The 20,557-nt window shown below is 36.1% G+C and overlaps 1 protein-coding gene across 5 annotated transcripts in view; it reads left to right on the forward strand.

Moving 5' to 3' along the window:
• Positions 1 to 20,557, forward strand: part of ST3GAL6 (ST3 beta-galactoside alpha-2,3-sialyltransferase 6) — a 138,580-nt gene that overhangs the window by 49,623 nt on the left and 68,400 nt on the right. For 3 of the 5 annotated variants that reach the window (XM_074214307.1, XM_074214308.1, XM_074214309.1), the window contains exons 7-10: positions 11,665 to 11,760; positions 13,917 to 14,103; positions 14,226 to 14,363; positions 18,563 to 18,715. In XM_074214307.1, coding sequence (XP_074070408.1) covers positions 11,665 to 11,760; positions 13,917 to 14,103; positions 14,226 to 14,363; positions 18,563 to 18,715 — 574 coding nt within the window. The remainder of the gene's footprint in view (positions 1 to 11,664; positions 11,761 to 13,916; positions 14,104 to 14,225; positions 14,364 to 18,562; positions 18,716 to 20,557) is intronic. The other 2 variants (XM_074214310.1, XM_074214311.1) reach the window with 1 other exon arrangement.

Here is a 20,557-nt window from a genome sequence, read left to right on the forward strand (position 1 = left end):
ATTTCTACATTAGTCTCATTATGAAAGAAGAATCAGAACAGAAAGGAAAAAAAAATGAAAATAGTATACTAAAGTGTTCATCCATTTTCCCTAGTTCATTCTTTGGATATGGATAGCATTTTCTATCACAAGTCTTTTGGAATTTTCTTGAATCATTGTAGTGCCGAGAAGAACTAAGTCTTTCATAGTTGATCATTTGTGTAATGTTATAGTGTACAATGTACTCCTAGTTCTGTTTACTGCACTCCAGATTTGTTCCCATAACTCCAGATTTTTCTGAAATCTACCTGTTCATGATTTCTTATAGGACAATAGTACTCTGTTATACTCATATACCACAAATTGTACAGCCATTTCTTAATTGATGTACATCTCCACAATTTTCAATTCTTTGCCACAACAAAAAGAACTGCTATATAAGTATTTTTGTACCTATTATTCCTTTTCCATTTTCTTTGATATTTTTGGGATACAGACCTAGTAGTGGTATTGCTGGATCAAAGGGTATGCCCAGTTTTATAGCTTTTTGGGCATAGTACCAAATTGCTCTCTAGAATGGTTGGATCAATTCACAACCCACATTAGTGTTACACTATATCCCGAAGAGATCATAAAAAAAGGAAAAAGACACACATGTACAAAAATATTTGTAGGAGCTCTTTTGGTACTGGCAAAAAATTGGAAATTGAGGGGATGCCAATCAATTGAAGAATGGCTGAACAAGTTATGGTATCTGAATGTTATGGAATATGATTGTTCTATAAGAAACCATGAGTAATTGCACTTTAGAGAAGTATGGAAAGACCTACATGAACTGATACTGAACGAAGTGGGCAGAACCAAGAAATATATTACACAATAACAACATTGTGAGATGATCAACTGTGATAGATGCTACTCCTCTCAGCAATTCAGAAATCAAGGAAACCCAGAGAGACATGCTATGGACAATGCCATCCACATCAAGAGGAAAAAACTCTGGAATGCATACTATGTTCACTTTTTAAAAATTTTTTAAAAGTTTTTCCTTTCCCATTTTTTCTTTCCTCTTAGTTCTAATTCTTATTACTTTTTTTATTATGTTTTTTTTTTTTTGCAAGGCAATGGGGTCAAGTGGCTTGCCCAAGGCCACACAGCTAGGTAATTATTAAGTGTCTGAGGCCAGATTTGAACTCAGGTACTCCTGACTCCAGGGCCGGTACTCTATCCACTGCACCACCCAGCTGCCCCTAATTCTTCTTTCACAACATGACTAATAGGTAAATACATTAAACACAAATGTACATGTGCAACTTTTACCATAATGTTTGCCACCATGGGATGGGGGGGGGAGGGAGGAGAGAAGGGAGGGTGGTAGAAAAATGTAGAACTGAAATGCTAGCAAAAAAATGAATGTTGAAAACTACCTTTGCATGCAATTGGGGGAAAAAAATATAAAAAAGCAATAACATTGCATTACTGTTCCAATTCTATCACATCTTCTCCAACATTTATCATTTTCTTTTTCTGTCATATTAATCATTGTGATAAGTGTAAGATCACAGAAAATATGTCCTTTAAACCTGAAACAAACAAATTTGTCAAAAAATTAATACCAAATCATTAGCCTTGGAAGGGGCCTTCAAAATTACCCAATTCATTTTTCAGATGAGAAAACTAAACTTGCCTAATATCATATACCTAGTAGTAGTAGAGTTACCCTTGGGGTTTTCTCACACCCAGATATTGTTATTTTCATTGTATTACAGCTATCTCCCTTTTATATTTGAACAAAAATGTATTTGAAAGCAGGAAAGTCATCTTGATGATCTAGAAGATGTTCAATCTTATTTTAGCACCTAAGGTTCTAAGAATGAGGGAATTTTAAAGTTTTGAATTCTTCTACAAGTATTACATGCAATTTTCCTTCATTCACGGGCATACGAACTACCTAGAAAGAGGTTGAAAATTCTCCTTTAATTGATAATCTAGGGGCGGCTAGGTGGCACAGTGGATAAAGCACCAGCCTTGGAGTCAGGAGTACCTGAGTTCAAATCTGGTCTCAGACACTCAGACACACTAGCTGTGTGGCCTTGGGCAAGCCACTTAACCCCATTTGCCTTGCAAAAACAAACAAAAAAATTGATAATCTAATCTGATTTTTAAAATTTTATCTTGCTAATTTCAAATTATGTTCAAACTATAGTTATTGTCATTGTTTGTTGTGACTCAATATGTTTTCCCCTGATTTCTCTTTTCAAAGTTTCCTTTATAAATTCTATGTTTTTTACTAGAAATGTGTGGCAGGCGTTAAAAAGATCAGGATGCTTGGTAAAGGTAGTGAAGAATGACAAATTAGCACATGGCCTTTTCCTCTGGTTAAGCTACTCAAATATTTACAACTCAAATATGTGGTCCTTTGGAGAATACTAGTCTTGATAGCCCAAATAACTTTGTCCCTTTTGAAGTTACCTCATTTAGTGATTGAGTAGTAATCTCAGTAGTATGTCCTAAAGAATAAATATAGATTTGGACCTGATCTTATTGGTCACTTAGCATTCAAAACTTCTTAGGGCCGGGATTATGCTTAGCTGGACTTTCTTAGGCAAGTCTTATAGCCTGACATACCTAAGCTTAGCTAGTTTTGAACATACTAAGTATTTAATAAGTGGTTCTGTTATCTTTCCATAAGAAAATGTACTTTACTCCCTTTTCAGTATCAGCATCAATAGATCTCCTCTTCTCCTTCCCTAACATAGTTTCCTGCTATACTTCATGTCCTTGATTTTAGGGTGTGCCTATAGAAGACAATATAAAGGTATAATAGGTGCTTTTGGGGATTTTTCAGTAAAAGATATCTTTTACAAGAAGAGAGAACTCACTTTGAATACTACTCATTGAGTCAAAAAATATTGATTAAGATTTAGTACATATAATGTTCCATGTTATATACTGGAGAGTTTAAAAATAAATAGAATATAGTCCCAACCTTCAAGGGACTTCTAGCAACTTGACTAGTTGACTGTATCATTGATCCATTGAGGAAGTCAAAACTGGAGAGAAGGGCTTATTGCAAAGGGGGGGGATCTTCTTAGTGATAGGCTAATGTAATGAGGTGTTCCCCTATGGTTAAAAAAAAAGTAGGAGTGGCTAGGCGGTGCAGTGGATAGAGCACTGGCCCTGGAGTCAGGAGTACCTGAGTTCAAATCCGGCCTCAGAACTTAATAATTACCTAGCTGTGTGGCCTTGGGCAAGCCATTTAACCCCATTGCCTTGCAAAAACTTAAAAAAAAAAAAAGTAAAATGTGAAATATTCCATTGACACATGAACATAAATGGATTTTCATTGGGGTCTAGATTTTGTAATAGCAGACATACACAAGTTGTTTCAGAGCCCATAGTCACTCAAAGACATCATGGTGTTGATGAAGTTCCTGGATACTAGGTGTTTTCTTTAAATGATTGAAAGAAGAGGGGAAGAAAAACTAATTCTTACTCTGATAGCATAGGAATCTTTTGGGGGACCTTTTGACTGGGACTAGAAATTTTTCAAGTGGGCTTTTGAAAAAGATTTGAAGATATTTTCTATTATTTCTCTCAATTTGTTTTGCAGGAGGTTAAAACTTCCAGGGACAATAGGCAGGGATCATAACAGGAAGAGGGAATGGAAAGTCTGGGAATGACCTTCCTTGCAAGGAAGGTTCTCCTCCTTTGTAACTGATCTTCTGGATTGAGTAGATTAGATGCATTTCCAACACTCAGTCCCTATACTGTATGTTGCTCATAAGAGTATATTAGAGATATGTAAAAAAAAATGCAAAAATTTCAAAAAAGGATGAAAACACAGAATCTTAGCCTCTCAGGGTTGTTTGTACATCTTTCTGGCTATTTTGTTTTAAAAGATTTTAATATATTGGGGCAGTTAGGTGGTACAGTGGATAGAGTACCAGGCTTGTTGTCAGGAGGACCTGAGTTCAAATGTGACCTCAAACAAACACTTCATAATTGCCTAGCTATGTGACCTTAGGCAAGTCACTTAGCCCCATTGCCTTAAATAAATAAAAAAAAATTTAAATTAAAAAAAGATTTAATATTTTATTTTTACCACTATTGCCATTTAAACAATGAAGAAATGTGTTTTCCTGTCCTTTAGAACTCAGTTTATAGTGAAAAAACTAGATTTAGGACTTTATTGTAAGATACTTCTATTTTGAAAGTGAATTGTTTTCATTAAGACTTTGCTTTACTTTCATTCAGTAAACATTTATGTAGGGTCTGCTGTATGCAAGGCAATGATGATACAGATGAAAATCAATAATTTAAGCTGTGAGATGGTAATCAGGGAAGGCAGCATTATTATTATAGTCCTCTAAGTAAACCTTGACAAGAGAGAGGAGGATTAGTTCAAGTAGAAATGAAGATAAGAGTGTATTCCAGTAGAGAACCAGAACAAAATGCACAGAATTGGGAGGAATTGTCAGTGGATATGAAGAGAAATAATGTGAAATAAATTGGAAAATATGGGTTGGAACTGAATTATGTAAAGTTGTAATTTCTAGGATAGTGAGTCTGTATTTTTATTCTATAGATATTATAGAAGCATTGAAAGGGTTTTTTTTATTAAAGATTTTATTTATTTTGAGTTTTACAATTTTTCCCCCTCATCTTACTTCTCTCCCCCCCCAACAGAAGGCAATTTGACAGTCTTTACATTGTTTCCATGGTATACATTGATCTAAATTGCATGTGATGAGAGAAAAATCATATCCTTAAGGAAGAAACATAAAGTATAAGAGATAACAAGATCAGACAAATAAGATAAGTTTTTTTTCCCCTAAATTAAAGGAAGTAGTCCTTGGACTTTGTTTAAACTCCACAGTTCTTTAATCTGGATACAGATGGTATTCTCCATTGCAGACAGCCCAAAATTGTCCCTGATTGTTGCACTGATGAAATGAGTGAGTCCATCAAGGTTGATCATTGATCACTCCCATGTTGCTGTTAGGGTGTACAGTATTTTTCTGGTTCTGCTCATCTCACTCAGCATCAGTTCATGCAAATCCTTCCAGACTTCCCTAAATTCCTATCCCTCCTGGTTTCTAATAGAACAATTGTATCCCATGACATAAATATACCACAGTTTGCTAAGCCATTCCCCAATTTAAGGACATTTACCTGATTTCCAATTCTTTGCCACCACAAACAGGGCTGCTATGAACATTTTTGTACAAGTGATGTTTTTACCCTTTTTCATCATCTCTTCAGGGTATAGACCCGGTATTGCTGGATCAAAGGGTATGCACATTTTTGTTGCGCTTTGAGCATAGTTCCAAATTTCTCTCCAGAAAGGTTGGATGAGTTCACAGTTCCACCAACAATATGTCCCAGATTTCCCACAACCAAAAGGGTATTTTTTCTAAAATAAAAAATGTATGCATTACAGGGACTAGTCTGGTAGTTTTGTAAAAGAATTGAGGAGAGAGGAATGATAAATTAGGGAGGTCAATTAGAAAACTATTCTGATTGTCTGAGCAAGAGGTGATAAGAGCATAAATTAGGAGATGCTAGAGGAGTAGAAAGAAGGGGATTCCAGGTTTGGAATCAGGAGTACCTGAGTTTAAAATCTAACCTCAGATATTTATTAATTGGGTGATTCTGGGCAAGTCACTCAACCTTTTTTTTTTATCTCTTTTTTATTTTGACTATCAAATAGGAATAAAAATATTACTACCCAGGGCTGCCATGAGAATCAAATGAAATAATAAGCATAAAGCTCTTAGCCTCATGTAGTATGTAAATGTTAGCTGCTGTTATTGTTGTTGCTGTTATGGAGATTAAACCAATAGGACTTGGCAACAAATTGGAAGTGACAGGTAAAGGAAGAGAATAGAGTAAAATATGATTACAGTTTTAAGATGGTGGGTAGGGATCCAATACAAAAGTAGTATTTTTAAATTGCCTGTGACTGGTGATAATAGTTTTTTAATAATATCTATAGTTATAACTCTCTCTATATATCTATACATATAAATCTGTGATATATAGTTGTCATACATGATATAAAGACCAAGTCTCCTGGAAAGAGAAAATGACTGTGCACAGCTTTTATTCATTCATTCATTCATTCATTCAGTTGGAGGCAACTGGGATTAAATTTGTCCAGGATCACACATCTAGTAAGTGGGTGAGATCATATATGAGCTCAGGTCCTCTATCCACTGTACCACCAGCTGCCCTGTTGTGTATTGTTTTGGTTTTTTAATGAAGTCTGATCTTAACAGGGATTGTATTTCAGAGAGCCTGTGATATTTGCATAGGTCTTTGGAATTACCCATAACATAGTTCTCATGTTAGCTAAAGTTCCACTGAACCTTAATATAGAGAAAGAACTGATTAGTATTTTAAATTTCAGTGTTAATAAAACTTTCCTTAATAATACAGAAAAAGTTATTTTGCTCAGTGTCTATCTCCTTCACCACCCATTCCTCCTCACCTGGTAATCTAAATCTATTGCTATATTTAATAGGTATATTTATATTTTATACATTAGGATTTTATTGCCAGTTGGAATGTTTAAGACTCCTATAATATTTCACATGGTAGAAAGTTTTGGTAGGAAGAGAGATCATTTGCACAAGAAAATAATAAGTTCATAGGATGGAGGCTAATAGTGTTCGAGAATGGATAGTGGAACCAGAGGCATAAGATTACAGTGGGATTAATTTCCAGAACTGATTCTAATTTCTCATGTAGGGATCAGCAAGTTTCTTTGGATTAAACAAAAGATGACAGTTCAAGTTACAGACTTTAATTCTAAGACTGGAAAGGGTAGATTTTACCAGGTGAAGATGATTTGAAAGTTTCTTAACAAGGAGAAGCATCTGAGGATGGGGACACAAACATTCAGACAGACTCACATAATAAGACTGCTAAAACTGGAGCCTAGTGATCTTATCCAACCCCCTTCCTCCTACAGAGAGGGAGGGAGGGAGGGAGGGAGGGAGAGAGAGAGAGAGAGAGAGAGAGAGAGAGAGAGAGAGAGAGAGAGAGAGAGAGAGAATGAGAGAGAATATCCCCATTTGTAATTTCTAAACTCTTAGAAGCTGCTGTGAGTTAAAGATTGCAACACATACACCTTTTAAACTGCCTGAAATTCAGAGAAGTTTCTCAGCTCTGTGGGGTCATCAAAGCTCAGGTCCTTCTGCCCTGACCCAACCTTCTTATGTGATGATTAGGAGGACCCAAAGGCACACTTTCACTACTTTACACTTTTATCTCAAGCCAGACATTCTTTTTGCATGGCTCTTCAGATTCTATAGGACAAACTCCCAGGTATAATGGGGCTCACTCAGAGTATGGATTGTCAGTGATGATGCCAACAGGTCTCAGTCTTGGCAACATCTGGGTCAGTATTCCTGGTTCATCCATTGAATAAATGCCCAACTCTTAGGAGAGGAGGATAAGAGTTAGGTCTGCCAAAAGTGCCCAAAATTTGCAGACTTTAGATTAGAAACTATTTCTCAGCTCAGTTTTGTGGAATGGAGGGTGGGAAGGGAGAAAGAGAAAGCTGATTCTAGACCCCTAGACCCCCTGGAAAGATTCTTAACCTAGAGGAAACCAAATGGCTGGACCTCCCTGCTTTTGGGGCAGGACTGCTCAGAACTTGGATTTTCTGGCTAAAAGGTGTTACTTTATTATAGGAGTCAAAGCAAAGTGTATGCTAAGAATCCCTTTGTTTTATGACCCTGAAGCCCTCTTGGATATGAAATATTAGACTGGAATAAGACTTTCCCCTCTCCCTGTCCTACCCCATTGGTCTTATCTATTGGCAGAGTAGAGACCTAATGGGAAGCTATCCTACCAAAAAGGCTTCCCTCACATTGTCTGACATTCTAACAAATAGAGGTGCAGTCAGATTAGCAAACAGGGTTCAGAGAACAGGAGATAGTGATCTTGTCAGTCATACATAGCAAGAATGCAGTGGGGGTAAAGAAGATATTTTTGGAGCATGGACCTCTCTGGGAGATGGTTGGGTGGAGGAAGTTGATAATGAGTGCCCTCATTACCTGAGGGGATGGAGATACATGGGAAGGAGGGTTAAGGAGGTGTCTGCTTTGTAATTTTTCCTAGGGGAAGCCATGATCCCCTTCTCCTAAAGTCAAATGGGAGGAGTATGCTTTCAGCGTAACCCATGGTCTCCCTTCCTGGAAGAATGAGGCAAGGGGGTGGAAGTGGTTAGTTAGCTTCTACATTCCTACTTTTACCTTTCTCCTGGAATAATCATCTTTCTTCTTTCTCCTCCTCTTTCTTCTCCTTCTCTGTTCCTCTTCTTTTCTCTTTCCTCTCTTTCACCCCTTCTCTAAAGATTAACTATGCTAACAAACATAAAGGGTGAGCAAAAGCTTATTCCTAGAGAGAAACAAGGTGTGTGTATGTTTGTACACACACATATATATGCATTTAAAACTGAACACATTACTTTTTCTTGTCTTTTAGAGAAAGAAGTTTTATGCTCAACTGTTTTACCCCACAAAACAGAAGTGAGAATGAAACCAAAAAATAAAGTTGTCAGATCAGTACCTTCTGTATTAATAGAAATGTAACTTTTGGTCATTATTGGGATCAAGACTATGAAGCCAAGTGAAAAGAAAGGAAGAAGGAAAGAAAAAGAAATAGAAAGGAAGAAGAAATAGAGACAGAGAAAAGTATTAAGCACCTGTTATAAGATAGGCCAGTGATGCAAATATAAGCAAAAGACAATTCAAGTAGCTTAACATTATATTGCTTAGATACGAATGTTTCAGTTTCCCAAGGAAAAATAACTTTTTCATAATTCAAATTATTTCAGAAAGGCAAGAGCAGCTTTGTAAATCGCCATTATTAGTTTTAGGAGGGAACTCTGAGATCATAAGCCTAATTCTGTGTCTTTTTTTTTTTCCATTTGACACTTCTGCCCTATGGGTTTAGGCAAACAAGTTGAAGCCTAATTCTGTGTCTTTTTTTTTTCCATTTGACACTTCTGCCCTATGGGTTTAAGCAAACAAATCGAAGCCTCCTTTCTATAACCCTGTGGTAAGAAAGGAAGGGTGCTGCTATGGGGGAAGGGTCTGGATTTGGAGTTTAAAAAAACCTGGGTTCAAATTCTGATTCCTTTCATTCCTGAAGGACCTTGGGCAAATCACTTCATCTCTCTTGGCCTGTTTTCTCACACTGGAAAAAGGAAGGAGTTAGATTGGATGGTCTCTTAAATTCTCAAAGCTCTTAATCTGTGATCTTGGTTAACACTTGAAAATATTTATCATATTTTCAATTTTCTTTGACCAACCCTTTCCCTGGATAAATGTGAGAAGGGACTTGGAAATTTTCAAGGAAGGACTAGGGAGCTACTGGTTAGGGATGTTGTAGAATTTGATAGGAAGTGGTACTACATATAGTAGTATTTTAGTGTCTACAGAATTTTAACATTAGATTATAAGTTAACTAAACTAGGTGGTACAGTGGGTAGAATGCCAAGCCTGGACTCCTCTTCCTGAGTTCAAATCTGGTCTCAGACACTTACTAGCTATGTGATCCTGGGTAAGTCACTTCACCCTGTTGCCTCAGTTTTCTCATCTATAAAATGAGCTAGAGAAGGGAATGGCATTTTGGTTTTTGCTAGGAAAACCTCAAATTGGGTCATGACTAAAAATGACTGAACAACAACAAAAAATCATTAAATTGTATGCTCCTTTTAGACAGGGATTGACTTTGACCTCCTCTTATCTCCCTGGTACTAGAATACATTTTGGTACTTAATAAATATTTACTGGCAGGTTTAGATGCCACCTCAAAGGATCAGGATCAGAGATGACTGAGTGAAGGAGAAAGGGGGAGAACCTTTGGGTGGCAATAGGGAATAAGGAGTATTTCAACCCACTTGCCTCAGCCAGGGAACCCAGCCAAGCCTGTCTTGTATGATTCATCACCTTTGTACCTACACACATGTCCTGCTGGACAAAGGTGGAAACAATCATCAATTATTCTGATTGTCCATTGCAGTTTTGTGATTCCTGGCCTGTATCCTACTCATATATCCACTAGCAACTCTCTATCCCACTCTCCGCAGCAGCTCTTCCAAACCTTCTCATCTCTCTTCAAAATTCCCACAGTTTCTCACTCTCAACTGAGAACCTTGCCCTTTATTTTATAGAAAGAATCTGAAGCCATTTGCAGGGAGCACCTTCTCTCCCCTCATACTCATTTCCTATCACTCAGGTATCCTCTGCTATTTTCTTCCTTCATCTCTGTCTCATAGGGCTAATCCTTCTATTTGTCAAAGTGATCCTATTCCATCTCATATCCACCAAGAGATTTTTCCTCTGTCATCTCTGTTCTTTTCTCCTTTTTTTTTTAATCTCACGGGCTCATTACCTATTGTATACAAACCTGCCAATGTCTCCCCATCCTGTAAAAAAAAAAAATCTCACTCAGTCCTTTTATTCCTATTATCATCCAATCTCTCTTCTGCCCCTTTGTACTAAAGTCCTTGAAAAGGTTGTCTATAGTAAGTGCTGCCACTGTCTTTCCTTTCAGTTTTTCTTAACCCCTTAGCTTATCATTCCTCCCAAACCACTCTCTCCAAAATTACCAATGATTATCTTGGTTGGCAAATCCAGTGCCAGTTTCTTAATCTTCATTCTCCTTGACTGCCTTTATGATCAATCTTTTCCATAGATACTGTCTGGTAACTAAAATACTCCATAACAACAACAGCTGACCTTTAGATGATTCCAAAGCTCCCTCATATAACAGTGATCCACACAGCACTGTGAGCCCTCCTACCTCTGAGGAAGGGAGAGTGAATGTAATTTCAGCCTGAAGGGAGAGTGAATGTAATTTCAGCCTGCTGATGATTCCCTAGGTGAGGACTGAAAGGATAGTCAATGAATTGACTCGATTTCATCCTGAGTATCACATAGCACCTATTTAGACTGTTGTGAAAAGAGATCCCATTTAGTGTCACATTTGAAAGGCCTAACTTAGACTGAGGGCAGCTAGGTGGCAAAGTGCAAAGAATGCTGGGTTTGGAGGCAGGAGACTCATCTTCTTGAGTTCAGATCTGGCCTTGGACCATAATAGCTGTGTCCCCTGAGTAAGTCACTTAACCCTGTTTGCCTCAGTTTCCCCATCTGCCAAGTGAACTTGAGAAAGAAATAGCAATCCAAGAAAACACCAAAGAAGGTCACAGAGATTTGGACATGACTCAAAGGACAGCAACAAACCCAGATTGAAGAATGCTCTAAGTCAATACTTCTGCAGCCAGATCCACATCTCTGCTTGGGCCTGTATTCATTATATTATCATTAAATGCTCAGAATAATGGATACAGTTTGTTTATATATGTGTGTGTATGTGTGGATTTTATTCACATGATTTCTAAAACAAATATATCTTTGTCTCCTCCATCAACACAGAATATATTTATTCTCTGGATAATCTCTTTGTGCCAACATCTTCTTTCTTGCTGGCATACCTGATATACTATTGGTTTCCTGTTTCCGTATATATTATTATTGAAATAGTCTATTGGACTGTTATTTGCTTTGGGTCTTTTAAAAAAAATAATCCCATGCCTGGGTTATGAGTAATTCAATAAAGTAATCTCTAGTATCTAATTCTGTGCTGTCTGTTATGTCTATTTTCAAGAGAGCCCTGTAAAAAATGTGTTGTTGTTGGTAATGGAGCAGTTTTAAAGAATAAGACACTGGGAGAAAAAATCGACTCCTATGATGTGATAATAAGGTAAATACATTTCTTCCTTTCTGTTTTATAACAGCTTAAGAAAAGTAGTTCTTGGGGGCGGCTAGGTGGTGTAGTGGATAAAGCACCGGCCTTGGAGTCAGGAGTACCTGGGTTCAAATCCGGTCTCAGACACTTAATAATTACCTAGCTGTGTGGCCTTGGGCAAGCCACTTAACCCCATTTGCCTTGCAAAAACCTAAAAAAAAAAAAAAAGAAAGAAAAGTAGTTCTTTACTTGTGTATTCTCATAAAAAGTTATCTTTACATTTTAAATACTAACCAGTTCCCATTTATTGTCCCCAAAATTTGCTGTAATTCTTACAGTTTTGCAATTTCTAGAGTGTAAGTCACTTAATCATTTTTGTGGTGAGACTCTTTCCATAGATATCACAAATCATGTGGAAAAGAAATCTTATATAACAGATGATTCAATTACCCCTTTTTCCATTTAGTGGTTAAGGTATTTAGTTAAAACCTGCATCATGCAATCTGTATTTCTTTGACTTTAAAATGTCAGATTTCTTTTAAAATATTAATTTACCCTAAGTGTTATAATGTATAATTTGGGGATTGATGAAATTCCAGGGTTTTTATTGTTGTTCATTTAAGCAGACTTTTTTTTGGTATTTGGCATTTCAGATTTAAGGCTATATAAAGATTTTCAATCACAAAGAAAGAAAAAGCCCTTATCAGATTAACTGGAAATACTAATTTACTAAGCATTTGGGTCAATCAAGATTTATCCTATCTAAATACATTTCATAAGTAAACTCTACCCATTTAAGCATAGTCAATTTACATGTGATATTGGGAGCATTGGCTAAAATAATTGAATCAGTGACTGTAGATTTATCAAAACTAAATTTATCCCTAAATTAAACATACCTCTTACATAAAATGAGGTTGAAATCTAACCTCAAAGATTATCATTGTTACACATGAAAATATATTCATTAAATATTACAAAAACCTGAGTATTTCATTTGTTTTTTTCTAAGTTAAATGATTTTTAACAAAAGAAAAATGGTTTTTGCTTTTCAGTTACAGAGCAGTACTGATACAGAGCAATATCTTTACTAGTTTATACAGTGCCCCTCTGTTTGAATTTGTTTTTAGAGGATGTGAAACTAACTATGACAATCACACTTTATAAAGCCTGAAACAATCCAATCCTCAAGTGCTCACATGTGCCTCATGCATTCTTCCAGGTGAATTATGCATGTTTCAGAGCACAACGATGGAAAGGGAAGAAAACTGAATCAGAAAAGATAAGGGCTCTTTTAGCAAGTCATTTCACCATTCTATTAAATAGGGAGTGTTAGGGAACTGAACTGGATTTAAAGCCCCTTCCTATTAACTATTTTTTGATTATAAAGACAATTCATAAATCATAAAGAAATGGAACATACGGATCTAGAGCCCAACAGCAATTCATTGGTGATCTAACTCATTTTAAAGCCATCTTATCTCTACATCCTAGCTTCCCAGGTTTCCTTCACGTCTCAATTAAAATATCTTCTACAAGAAGCTTTTTCTGATTCTCCTTAATACTAACATCTTCCCACAGTTATTTCCAATATATCTTGTATGTAGGTTTTTCTTTTTGGTAGGGGGAGAATGGGGAGTAAACAACCAGGTGGAATAGTAGATAGAGTGATTGATATGAAGTCAGGAAGACCTGAATCCAAATCCAACCTTAGTCAAGTCACTTAACCCTGTTTACATTGGTTTCCTGATCAGTGAAATGAACTGGAGAAAGAAATAAAGCACCTCAGTATCTCTACCTAGAAACCCAGAGTCGGGCCAAAAAGAGTGTAGCATGATTGAAAAACAACTGAACAACAAATTTGTTTTTATCCAATTGTTTGTCTTTCAGATTCGACTGTGCTTCTTGGGAAACAGGACTGTCTTACCTTTCTTTGTATCCTCAGAACTTAGTATAGTCCTTGTCACATAGTGGTGTTTAATTAATATTCATTAACTCACTGACCAAGGACCTAGGGAGGCCTAGGGAGGTTGCTAATGGCTTAGCCCAGAAGTGGGATGACCTAGGGTGATTTGCCTATGGTTTTTTAAAAATTCTGTCACTAGGAAATTTCTTCACACTGTGGTAATAGACAAAAGTAGATTTACAGTGACATTAAATTTCCTTTACAGAATAAATGATGGACCTGTCAGAGGACATGAAGAGGATGTTGGGACAAGAACAACTTTCCGAATTTTTTATCCAGAATCTGTCTTTACAAACCCAGAGGACAATGACCCTAACTCTGTTGCTGTCCTTACAGTCTTCAAATCCTATGACTTGAAATGGCTATGGGAACTGCTGGCTGGCATCACACCAGTGAGTTGATCTAAAGGGTTTGAGTTTTTTTGGTTTTAGGTTTTTTAAAATTTTTTTAAACATTTGATTTTTTTAAAAAAGTTTTTAAAGGCCAATTTTAACCAATTTGTTCTTTGTTTTAGGAGATTAATCATTTTTGGAAGAAGCCAGCTTTAAATCTGATCTATAAACCTGAACAAATCAGAATCCTAGATCCTATTATTACAAGGATAGCTGCTTTCAACATGCTTCAGTTTCCTACAACTTTTCCCAAAAAAGAGGTTTGTGCTTTTTCATCAATTATTTATCAATTAAAAAAAAAGGCATTTTTTAAGAGACAAAAAAGAAGGGCTTTGGGCAAAAGAGTTTATAAACCAGAGAGGAAGTGGTGTCTCAACTGGGATTATTCTGAGATGTATGTAAGGAGTAAGAACACTCACATTGAATATATTTGCATGTTTTTAATGTGTATATATAGGTAGATATGTACATGTCTATATGTACATATATGTATGCATGTACACAGAAATACAGATTTCTGTGAATATAAAAATACATGTGCACAGATCAATTAAGTCCCACTTTGATGCTGAATCACTTCACAGTGTGAAAATCACCTTGCATTCTCAAAGACAGACTTTGGACCTATTGTTTAAAATTGAAGATGTTTTGATTATGTCCTGGGGATGGGTTGTGTACTTCTTGGCTGAGGATGAGCTAAGCTGAGCCCAGCTAAGCAGGGTGAAGTCCATGACTGAAGGTTGGCCACTAAGAAGTGAATTTTGAGGGGTTATAGTAATTTATAAAAACTAAGCCTTGGGCAGGGGCAGGGGGCATAAACAACCCCCATAAATGGAAGGAATGCTTACACTGATAAAAGTGATAGAGTTTTTGTAGTTTTGAAATGTTTGGTATAATCTATTCTCACACAATTGACAGGTTTGGTTTTTTTTTTGTAAATTTTTTTGTAATTTTTCTTCCTGTTTGTTTTGGTTTTTGTTGCCTGTCATAGAGTAAGCTAAATTAGAAGAACGGACAGCCAGAATTTTTAGGGTTATCCAGAACCACATTCATGGATCACCAAACTAGAGCTGGAAGGGAATTCAGAAATGTCTGCCCCAGACCCCTCATTTTGCAGATGGGGAAACTGAGGAAGGGACATTAAGATATGCTAGGGGAAGGGGTATGATATCAATCCAGGTCTTTAGGAATTAAGATCTAGTGCCCTATACAACCCACCACTCTGCTGCTCATATTCTATAGGCAGCTAAGTGACTCATTAAATAGAGAGCTGTCAGATGTGACCTCAGATACTTACTAGTTCTATGATCCTGGGAAAGTCACTTGATTCCTATTTGCTTCAGTTTCATGAACCGTAAAAATGAGGGTAGCACCTACATCCTAGAATTCTTGTGAGGATCAAATGAGGTAATATTTGTAAAGTATCGGTGCTAAAGCAATGCTCTCATTATTACTAACATTATTATCATATTATTATTGTTTTGAGTTGTGCTACAGAAAACTGTTTTAGTAGCCAGAGTAACATTAGCTCTTTAAAGACTGGGGTATTATTTTAAAACATATCTTGGTGACTATGTACTATTCAGATCTATTTGTTAAGAGTATAAATATCCATATGGTTTGATTTTTTTTTTTATTGGTTGAAATTTAAAAGCAGAAAAAAAGGAAGTGGATTTGACTCTTAATTATTAAGAATAAGGAATCTATCAAATGGGTTTCCCCCATTGTTCAGTTTGTCTTCCTCATTGCCAGTATACCTTCTTTCCTCCTATCCCTTGAGCCTCTCCAGGAAAAGCTTTTAAGTGACTGGGAAATTGTCTTTGGGTTTCTTTCCCTTTAGGGTCTCATGTCTTGAGGTCCAAAGTCTCTCCTTATGATTCTACATACTTGCTGGACATATATTTCCTCATCTGTAAAATGAGGATGCTGGATTGCATGGCTTCATATTTCTTCTAAAACTTATGGATGGAGAAATAATACATAAAAATAATAATATAAATATATTAACAATGTTATGTTTGATACATTTTACATATACATAATATTAAATATAACATTTTATATTACATATATTATGTTTATGTGTATGCAAATATACCCATGGAATATTGGGGAGAAGGCAAAGAAAGGGCACCTAATATTGAACTTAATTGGCATTGAATTACTCTAGATCATTAATCTTCAAAAGTGGGGCCTGTGGTCTGACCCTAAGAGATATGTGATCATTCAGTGGAGAGTAGGAAAATGGATCATGTCATACTATCTTAATACAACATGTCATATTATCTTAATACAACCACATTTAGCTTTATCTTCTAACAGTATCCTACTCCACCATACACACACCTCCACACACTCTGTAGTTACCTGTCTCTCCTGGGTAAGTAAGTTTTGACTCTGGGGCAGTGATAAAGTCTTGGAAAAGCCTTTTTCATTTTGTATGGGATAGGATGAGCAGGCAGTGGATGATTTAAAATATTGATCCATCACACCTCCATATTGTTCACTTTTTTTATCTGCATTCTAGTAAAGGGAAAAAACTTTACATTTGAAACTTAGTTATTTACAATTAAAGTAACATTTCCACTCTGTAATTTGGGTAAGCAGTTTAAAAATTGGATGCCTATTTATAAGTAACATTGAGGGCAAAGAACAATTACTAAAGGTGTGCCTCCTCTCAGCTTCCCTAAATCTCTTTATCATCTTCACAAGTTGGCCTCCTTGGTGATGTCTTTGACTCACATACCCCAGCCCTCACATATCTAACAAGTGACCACTCCTTGTCATTTCTCTCCACAACATTTCTTTTGTCACTCCTGTTCTACCCACTAACACAGTCACCACATCTTAGTCCACACCTTCATCACCTGCATGGTATAATAATTTAGCTGTCATGGTGATTTTCCCAAAGTGCAGGTCTAACTACATTATTCTCCTATTCAATAAACTTACTAGGATCACATAATGCATCTTTATTTCATTCTTTTTAAATTTATATCCTTGTGTAGGTTGTCTATATAATTTATAAAGGATGTGTATATGACTTATAAATAGGTAAATATATTAGCATATATTTAAATACATATACGTATATATATGAATAGTGATCAGTTTTTTCCCCTACTGATTAGAATGAATCATCAGGGGCAGCTAGGTGGCACAGTGGATAGAGCACTGGCTCTGGAGTTAGGAGGACCTGAGTTCTGGCTTCAGACACTTAATAACTACCTAGCTGTGTGGCCTTGGGCAAGTCACTTAACCCCATTGCCTTGTAAAAACAAAAAATAAAATTTTTAAAAAAGAATGAATTATCAAAAAAAGTTTGAGTGTGCTAATAATTGTTAATTAATAAGATTCAGTAATAGTGTCTAGGTTAAATTCTTTCTGTCATATATAATTAAACTTCCTTAAATGTTACAACTACATCAGAGGATCTTCTAAAATAACAACCAGGTTCCCTTAGGTTATTATGATGGCATGCTAGCAGAAAGGAAACTCCTTAGTTCATTATAAAAGAAGCATATAATACTTAACAAAAACATATTCATGTACTATATTCCACCTTGGAATGCCATGACAGAGAAGTTAATACATTGAAATATAAAAATCACTTGGTAAAATAAACTTTGAAAGGCAAGACTATATCCCTTCAAACAGGATCTATTGGAGAAATTCTCTGAAATTTAATTTAAAAGAGTATTTTCTTAAAATATTAGCTTATTGTTTTTGTGATATTGGTAACTTTATATAATTTTCTGCCTTTCAAATTGTTTTGACTGCAGAGACTCCTAGAAACCATGTATGTTTGTAGAACTGGTATAGAATTTTTAATTCCCCTTAATGAGTGCCATCAAGGCAGAAATATTTGCATATTTTAAATATTTAATTTTCAAAAAAGTGTGGTTTTAAATTTCACAAGTTTTTGAAAACAAAATGAAAAATAGCTTCACAAACTAGATAAACAATTTACCATGGGAACACAGATACACTTGCTAGCTACCCATTCATCACTACCAGGATATGGTGGCACAAATTCATGCTGATATCTCTAACCCAAGAAAGTATCTTAATAATTTTTTTAAAATAAATTCTGTGGGGGCAGCTAGGTGGCACAGTGGATAGAGCACCAGTCCTGGAGTCAGGAGTACAATCTGGTCTCAGACATTTAATAATTACTTAGCTGTGCGGCCTTGGGCAAGCCACTTCACCCCATTGCCTTGCAAAAAACCTAAAAAAAAAAAACCCATATAAATTCTTTGGGATTTGAATTATTCTAGTTAAGTATAGTAATTGTATGTAGTGCTCTTCACTGTTTGGGATGAATTGAGCTCCTTTGGGTAAACAACTGTTGTTGTCATTGAAGATAAGAGTCTTCAATTCCAATATGCCTTTAGAACTATATGCTGTTGTTTTAGACTTTCCATCTAAGTTACAAGCCTTTGTGTCTCATTGCTTCTAGAAACCCAAACACCCAACAACAGGGATCATCGCCATCACATTAGCATTTTATATATGCCATGAAGTTCACTTAGCAGGTTTTAAGTACAATTTTACAGATAAAAATGGACTGTTGCACTATTATGGGAACTCAACCATGTCTATGATGAGTAAGGTAAGGAAGGCATGCCTACTTGTAGATCTCTTGGGGGATGGTTTAGGAGAGAGGGATGTGCTCAGTGAGAGCAGGTCTTTTGCCTAACATTTGGATGAATTTTCTGAAGCTTTTTAAGTTTGGATTCTGGGTTGCCCCATTGTCTTAGTTCTGGAATTTCCCTTACACAGCATTCTCAGGGTTATGTTTACAGATTTGTGCCAGTTGTGTAGATGAGGACAGCCTCATTATTTACAACTACTCTTAAATCCAGGGGTTATTTTGCCACATTCTAAAGTTGAAATTTGTCTAGATTTAATTCCCTTATTGCTAGTTTTATTTGTTCTTCTGAAGAATGAGGTAACACAAACTGTCATGATCATCAGAGAGTCTCAGAGGCTCAACAAAAAGTCATACTTTAATTGAGCCCACTATAAACCTCTTATTTTCCTATATTTAAAAATATCATTAACCAGGGAATATTTCGAAGTGACTTACAACTGTTAGGTCCAATGTAACCCACTAACAACATGGATTGTTTACAAATGAAATGAAGTTCCTCAAATCATTCTAAATTAATCTAAACCCAAGAGGCTGGAACCTTATTTTGATTAAATCTGACTACTTAGTTTTAGGACAGTGAATAGAGGACTGGGCCTAGAGTCAAGAAGACTCATCTTCTGAGTTTAAATTTGACCTCAGAAACTTATTAGCTATGTGACCCTGGGTAAGTCATTTAACCCTGTTTGCCTCAGTTTCCTTATCTTTAAAGTGAACTGGAGAAGGAAATGGCAAACCATTCTAGTATCTTAGTAAAAAAACCACAAGTAGGGTCATGAAGAATTGGACACAACTGAAACAATAATAAAAAGATTTAGAACATACTACCTTCTGGTGACTTCCTATGAAATAAATTAACCTTTAATGCTGGCTGAGGTTATATGTAGTATTATTTTAATAAAACAAAAACACGGGATTTAGAATCAAAAGACCTGTCTATCAGCAGCTACTTGAACTTGGACAAGTTATTAAACTTTAATTTCCTCATTAGTGAAATGAAAAGAATGGAATGCCCTCCAAGGCCCTCTTCTCAATCTAAATCCTGTGAACTTAGGTCACCTAACTACAAAGCCAAAATTCTTTCTGCTGTACTATAGCTATACCTTCATCCCACAGAACCCTTCCATCTTCCTTCCTTCCTTCCTTCCTCCCTCCCTCCTCTTCTGAGTTCAAATTTGACCTTAGACACTCAATAGTTGTGTGACCCTGAGCAAATCACTTAAATTTTAACAAAAACATATCTAAATGGGAAGTCATCTCAGAAAGGATGCTTCTTTTTATCTTGTTTGTCCATAATTACTTGCATGTAAGTTCCTTGAAGATAGAATTCTTGTATGTCTTATATCCCAGTGCTTAGCATAATGACTGGTACATAGAAACTGCCTTCAACTTTGCTCAGGAAGCAGCACAGCACAGTAAATATGTAGACAAAGGACCTGGGTTCAAATCCTGACTAATTGTCACCCATGTGACCCAGAGGAAGTTAATTACTTTGGGTCTAAGGTCTTCATCTATAAAATGATATGGGGATGGATTGGACTAGATGGCTTTAAAGTCTCTTCTAGCTCTTTTGAGTATATAATTTTTTTTTCCATTTTAATTAAAAACCTACACTATTTTCCCAGCCTGGCCAATTTTTTTCTCCAGGGAAAATAGGAGCAAGTCATTTGGCAATGCAGTAGTTTTTCAGTCATCTGACTCTTCATTTTGGAAATTTTCTTGGCAAAGATACTGAATCAGTTTGCCATTTCCTTCTCTAGTTTACTTTACAAATGAGGAAACTGAGGCAAACGGTTTTGTCTT

Source organism: Macrotis lagotis, chromosome 1 (assembly GCF_037893015.1).
Source record: "Macrotis lagotis isolate mMagLag1 chromosome 1, bilby.v1.9.chrom.fasta, whole genome shotgun sequence".
NCBI classification, from domain to species: Eukaryota; Metazoa; Chordata; class Mammalia; order Peramelemorphia; family Peramelidae; genus Macrotis; species Macrotis lagotis.